Source organism: Triticum urartu, chromosome 5A, assembly GCF_056163025.1.
Source record: "Triticum urartu cultivar PI428250 chromosome 5A, HENAU_Tu73, whole genome shotgun sequence".
NCBI lineage: Eukaryota > Viridiplantae > Streptophyta > Magnoliopsida > Poales > Poaceae > Triticum > Triticum urartu.
The window spans coordinates 170,670,159-170,677,114 of NC_141877.1; the positions used below are offsets into that span (position 1 = coordinate 170,670,159).

At 45.9% G+C, this 6,956-nt stretch overlaps 1 protein-coding gene across 5 annotated transcripts; it reads right to left on the reverse strand.

The window, feature by feature from the left end:
* Positions 1-836: 836 nt before the first annotated feature.
* On the reverse strand, positions 837-6,499 carry LOC125508537 (uncharacterized). 5 transcript variants are annotated; one of them, XM_048673264.2, is made up of 6 exons: positions 6,043-6,498; positions 4,517-4,600; positions 3,618-3,805; positions 3,344-3,490; positions 1,695-2,929; positions 837-1,613 (listed from the first exon to the last, which is right to left on the reverse strand). In XM_048673264.2, the coding sequence occupies exons 5-6, from the start codon at positions 2,084-2,086 to the stop codon at positions 1,274-1,276; spliced, it is 732 nt and encodes a 243-aa protein (XP_048529221.1). In that variant the 5' UTR covers positions 2,087-2,929; positions 3,344-3,490; positions 3,618-3,805; positions 4,517-4,600; positions 6,043-6,498; the 3' UTR covers positions 837-1,273. The 5 variants fall into 5 exon arrangements, with proteins under 5 accessions (XP_048529221.1, XP_048529222.1, XP_048529220.1 ...); XM_048673265.2 differs by lacking the exon at positions 4,517-4,600 and having other exon boundaries at positions 6,043-6,499; XM_048673263.2 differs by lacking the exon at positions 3,618-3,805 and having other exon boundaries at positions 6,043-6,497.
* Between the last annotated feature and the right edge of the window lie 457 nt (positions 6,500-6,956).

Consider the following 6,956-nt stretch of genomic DNA (forward strand, 5'->3'; position numbering starts at 1 on the left):
GGAGCTGACGAGGCGCGGCAAGGCGTGTGCGGGCAGGGGTGCGAGGTGGAGAGGAGGAGGCCGGCGGTGTCGCGGCGCTGGGGGTGGAGCGGGCGGCCGGCGGCGAGGAGCTGTGGTGGTGCCGACAAAGTGGGCGGCCGAGGCGCGTGCAGTGGAGCAGCAGTTGCAGGGCGGCGCGGCGGTGCGGATACGGGGCGACGACGTGGTGGCGGGGAGCTTCAGCGATGCGGCCGGCGAAGTCCGGCAAGCCCCGGCGAGCAGGCGCGGGCGACGGCGCACTCGGGCCAAGATGGGCTCGGGCGGGCTGGAGATGGGCTTGGCGGGCCCGCATGGTGGGAGGCGGCGGTGGCACTGTGGAGGTGCGGATTTCGAGGCGTTTAGGGTTAGGGTTGGAGTTTGCCTCACATTTGGACTGGGGAGACTAATATATAGGTAGAGGGAGCTAGGAGAGTCCAAATGGAGTGCGGTTTTCGCCCACGCGATCGTGATCAAACGGCCGAGAGGATGGATGGGGTTTGGATGGGTTATTGTGCCGCTTTGGATGGGTGTTGGGCTGCAACACACACGAGGCCTTTACGGTTCCCTGATTAACCGTTGGAGTATCAAACGAACTCCAAATGGCACGAAACATGACAGGCGGTCTACCGGTGGTGTACCAAGGCCGCTTGGCAAATCTCGGTCCATTCCGAGAATGTTTAACACCCGCTCACAAAAAGAGACGAAAGGGAAACACGAGAGGACATAGGAGTGTCGGATTGCAAAACGGACAACGGGGAAAATGCTCAGATGCTTGAGACGAACACGAATGCAAATGCGATGCACATGATGACATGATATGAAATGCATGACACGAACAAAAAGCAAAACAAAGACAAAAAGCCAACCACGAAGGGAAATCTCATATCGCATCTCCGGAAAAGGCAAGAGTCAGAGTTACGAATATGGAAAGTTGTATCCGGGGCGTTACACCTTCTTATTCATTTCAGACAAATTTAGTTAGTTTCCTGCAATAAAGGATTGATCCTCTGTCCGGCTTTTTCTTTCCGAACACCGGACAGTGTCTCAGGGGCTACTGTCTATATTTGGATTTTCTCTTTTTTGGCATCGCTTACCTCAAAACCTGTCAAAAGGCTGCTGCAGGCTTTGGTTAGTCTGCTCTTGGCGGACTGAACCCTTTCAATTACTGTTCCCATAAGAACACGATGCTCATCCACAATGGAAGCGCCTCGCAGCGCTTCCAGCAGATTATCCGGTGCCCCTGGTTGGACAGGGGTCACCGGCGGAATAGGCATACCCCCTTCTTTCGAAGGAGGTTGCGCGCCGGACTCCGAAGCTGTATCAGTCTCCGGAATCGAATCCGGCTTAGGGCCGAACTGAATACGGCCCTCACCACCAGTCTCCGGAGGGATTGGCTCCCCCTAGTGTCCGGCGACGGAGCCCTCGCCTTCTGGCGCCTCCTGAGCCTCCCCCGGGATGGGAAAGTCCTTCGGGACAGCAGCTCTGCGTCGCCCTTAGCCTTGGGGGAGTAAGCGGCCGGTGGTGACTCGCTAGCCATTGCCCTTGAATCCAACGAACCTCGTGACGAGGATCGCTGGGAGCTGTCGTGGGCCGGACTGCAATAGCATAACTAATCATGTCAATACAACAAAGAGGAGAGGCTAGATTTATGGGCATGTATGAGACTTAGCACTTACGATGCAGCCTGAGGCTTAGTGCGGGGGCATCGCTCCGGACTGTTGTCGACGTCCCATGCGGAGCTGCCCACGAGTTGGCCTTTCCCCTTCTTGGGCGCCTCCGCCTCCAGAATGGCGGAGGCCGCCCTCTTCTTCCTCCCCCCATCAGGGGGAGAATCGCTCTCCTGCTCCTCATCATCGTCGTCTTCAGCGACGGAGGAGCTGGTCTTGTCTTCAGAAGTCGCGTCCAAAGCGCCCTTGTGGCGGGGCCCACTCCAGACCACCTTGGCCCTGCCCTTGGCCTTCTTCTCCGGCGCCTTATAGGGCGCCGACACCAGCATCTTCGCTAAACGCGGGATGACTGGTTCTTCAGGCAGCGGAGCCGGACACTTGATCCGCTTCGCCCTCTCCATCCGTTCGTGAAGAAGCAATGATAATAAAAAAATCAGATATCATCCTTGAAACAAGCAAGTAGGGGATGTGTTAAAAATAACATACCTCGTTGGCGAGGTGCACTACACCACGACACTCAAAGCAGCGTCAAACAATCTGTCGGCATAGGTCACCTAAGGCGACACATTTAGTGTCGGGAAAGACTTTTGGCGACAAAAAGGAGTTGTTGCCTATATTCCTGCCGGGAAAAGTCTTTAGCGACAGATAAATCTATGCCGACGAACAGTTTGACTGGGTTGGTGAGGGCTATAGCGACAGACATGTCTTCAGCGACAAATCGTTTGACAGTGTGTTATACCGACAGATAGTGCAACGGCCGTTGCTACCCCGACAATTTCTCGTATGCTATGCCATCAGTCTTTGCGACCTCCAATAGTTTTGCCAACACATTTGCTGCCAGGGTTATACATTTCAGCACAAATGCAAATGCGACATATATTAACATGAAAATAAATTTAAAATATTCAATTCATGTTCACTTTGCAATAGATATACCAACAATTACACTCTTCTATTCATCACAAAATGCCATTGACCAACGCATTTATTCAACATATATAGAAGACCCATTAGTTTTCCTTGCTACAACCATTGAAAAAAAATACTCAAGTCAACATACAAGTTGTGGCATGTTATAAAATATGGGCCTAGTTCATAAGAGACTTAAGTTCGATCACTCTACAAAACACTATGGAAGAGCCCAAGTCTTCGATCACCAAACCGACATCAACTTCCATTTAAAGAAAATACAATATGTACAAAAGCCATAATATCTTCGACTTGATACTTCCCACCATTTGACCCTACAAAAGCACCATATGTTTGAGCAATATTATCATAGTACATTTTTTCAAACTTCTGAGTTACTCTTGAGTCCAAACAACCAAAAACAGAAGATGTACAACAAACTGGCTTGGTAGTGTTGTTATATGCATAAGTCAAAGCCCAAAACATAATAATCATTTAAATGAAGTGAAGAAAGCCAGTTACATGCACAATTATCAGGAAGCAGCAGTGAGCATATAGCCCAACTTTGTAGAAAATAAAGCATCATACCATCATTCAACTTCTTACAAACTCATGCGTACAAGTTCTTACAAACACATGCGTACAGATTCATGAGAGTATGCATGTTACACGAAATTAAAATATCAGAGCAAAGCATTAGATTGCAAACATCATACAATATACAACACATGCTTGGTGGAGGAGCTCACCTGGAGCTTAGGCCCTCTGCCCATCATCTTGGCAGAGGAGATGCATCTTGACACCACTCTGAATAAAATGTATGGTGATAAGCAAAGGGAAGGTCTAAGGAGTGAGGACAAGCGGAGAGCACAGTCAAGGGATCCTGCTGCAAATTCCTGCACAAAAGGCAACCCTCTACTCAGTATTTGTAGATGCAGGTTCTGATCAAAGTTAATACACAAACCATCTGAGACCATCAGTTTCAGCTTACTCGAATTACGAAAAATGACCCATGAATAATACCTCACACATATATATGTAGTTATGTATTAGTCAGATCCACCGATTGACCAAAAATGGGAGCATGTTGTTTCACTTAAATAAATATATATACACATTTGTTTTGTTTGCTCAGTAGGCAAAAGGATAGTCCCTTGAAGGTACAATGCTAACTATCTGTTCTGAAATCAACGAGAGCTGAGATAATGTTCCTGAAATTGATGATATGAAATGAGATCATATTGAGTAATAGGCAGCCACAACATAACCGAAATTATCAGCAAGCAAAAGCCACATTTCTGTTTTGAAGCAAGCAGACAAAATCTGTGAATAAATATGACAGTTTAGACATAAACTTGTTCAACCTAGATAGATCTAATGAGTTTCTTCCTCAATAAAAGATGCAACTAATGTTGTCTTTGTGTTCTTTACCTAATGCAAGACTTAATTATTTTCTTAGAAGTACAAGGAAAGGGAATCGAGAAATTAGATCAAACAAGAGTGTACATTTCAGCACTCACTGATATTGTTAAGTTTCACTTTCAGGAACGAATTACAGACTGTAGATGTATTTCTTTTATCACCACAAATTTTCACATATGATGGGTATTGAAATAGTAGAAGACCTTGGATAGGGAAAAAATGTGTACTAATTGCAACAAATATATCTACAGTAGCTGCACCTGGATTTCAATTGCAATTTCGTTTAAAATACTTCACAAAACATGTGTGAACTATCAATTCATCAAGGCTTGGACTTTCAATCTGTTCGGAAATCATTGAAGACCTAAACTAGCAATTTGTGTTAATTTCTATGCTTTCATTTGTACTTTTAAAATTTACCATTCGTGGTTGTGGAAGTAGTACTATGAGCTTACTGGAATTATTACTCAAGTCTCAGTGCCTTTGGTCTCAGTTTTTACCTATGCTCTCTTCCTCTATTTCGTCAATCTTGCGTCAAGTGTACTTGTCCATGTGTGCTTTTTCTGTCTTGTGCAGCTCCTCTCCTATTTCAGTGAGCAAAACCATGCTATTAATGAGCCCTAACAAGTTCATAGAGGAAGACCAGATTGACTTTATTGACATGCTAATGAATCGGTAGTCAGCCTTTCTTGCTCAAGTGCTACAGTTTTCAGTCCCAACCAAGTATTGTATGTGCATAGAACTAGCGAGCAATGTATAATTAACATGCCACTGACCAAGGATTTTAGATTTTTTTGCAAAAATCAAGAATGAGCAGCGGACCGAAAATATTCAATTCAACTGCACATGGCTAGAACAAGAGGGCTATATTCAACTTACTAACTGAACTTCCGTACAAATAGGTATCTCCAAATAACTAATACGATCCCAGCCACTAGTCCAAGGATTTGAAACGACAATTAAGAATTGAACATATAAGATCCCAGCCAGTGGGCCTTCATAGGCTTGACGAGTGGATAATACAGATTTGGGTTCAGAATAGGTCGGCAGGATTTTTAATCGCAGGAAAATTTTACACGTGAAGCACACTTGCAAGACTTCGGATTAAAACATAATTAATCTATTCAGCCATTCAAAAAGAAGCTCAAGAAGTGTTTTTTTGAACCCCCCCTCAAAAAATTTAATCAACTGTTGCAGACAAAAAACAAGGAGGAATTATCACAGTATATCATTGACCTATATTTTTATACACATTTACTGCAGACTATCTTCTTTACAATTTTTCAAACTAACAACTAATAAACTGTCTTTCCCTCACAGAAAAGAACAAATAGACAATCTTTATGAACATTCCTTCCATCCATTTATATGTGTATATATATTGACTCAAATATATTTTCCTCACATGTGTCGCCATGGTTCTTCACATGAACTTCCTTTTCTTTGAGAAATTGTAGCAGTGCCAGTTTTTTTTGACATGATGCAGTGACCTAGAAGTGAACACACACACTAATAAAGTCATCGCTGCAATGCAAATATATGCTCTACTAACTAATGGGCATGCTTCAAGTTATTTTTCACAATCCCTGCAAGTATTGTCTCTGCGGCGATACAGTACGGCGGAAAAGCACATGTGTGTGAAGCCACACAAAAAGAAAATTAAAAAACCTGACAAAGACAAGCAAACACTATCATGTATATCCTTTACTTTTTTATGTCCATGTACTGATGTACCCCATACTATCTACAGCCTAATAATTTTGTGTATTGTGTCGATACTCCTTTCTTTAGGGGGTCAATACTACTCGCTGAGATGACTTACAATAGCAATTCCCATCCAACAAGCGACTGCTATTCATTGAGAAAACAGAACAACGCCACACCACTGATGCCATGACCTAGACCTGGAACCACCCGACTATAATCACGCAAGGCATACCATCAGATTATAAACCATTCACAATAAAATATGGACTCCATATAGCAACATACGAGAAGATAGGTAAGGAAAAAAACTGCATCTTACTTGTTGAGATCTGGAGGCGGGGCCGGGACAGGGGTCGCCGGTGGAGGAAGAAGAACGGCAGGCTGCTCCTCAACAGCAGTCGGTGCGGCGGATCCTCCGGCGTATGGTGCTGCTGTTCCCGGCGCGCGGCGGATCCTTGGTGGCGGACGGCGCTGCTGTTCCTCGGCGGCGGACGGTGCTCCTCCATCGCAGACGGCGCTGCTGCTACTTCGGACTAAGGGAAGGGAGGCCGGGGTCCAAGATGTGGTGGCGCGAGGGGACCGGCGGATGGTTTGTGGCGGAGGCGCGCAGGTTGGGAGCGGCGGCGCGGTCGGATTAGGGTTAGGGTGTGTGGGTGGCGAGATAGAGAGAGAGAGGTGAGATTGGGGATCGAACAGGTCGGGGTCGATGGGTCTGCTTTTTTCTTTTTTCTGGTCTAGTGCGAATCGGATGTTTGGCATGGCGTGCGCATGGCTCTCTCTGGGCGCCATATTTTTCGGACATGGGCTGAAGGAAAACGCCGACACTTTTTGTGTCCATATGAATCAGCGACACACAAATAGACAGCATTGTCTCCATCTACCGACCTAAATTTTGATGGTGTTTTTATGAGTTTTGGCGACAAATAATGTGTCACTAACTTATAATAATACTAATATACTGTGTGTCGGTATAGTTTGGGACAAAAAAAGTGTCGGCGATTCTCACTTATACCAACAGATGCATGTCGTCTTTGTAGTGTCGTGGTGTAGTGATGGTTAATGTCATGCCCGCGGTCCGAGTCTGTGGCCGGCGGTGTCTCGTTGCCCTTGAAGAGAAACTTCCAGGCGTCTTCGTGAGTGGTTTCGAAGAGCCTCTTCAGGGTATGGTGCTTCTTCGGATTGAACTCCCATAGAGGGCGGCTTCGGCTTTGGCACGTGAGAATCCGGCGAACT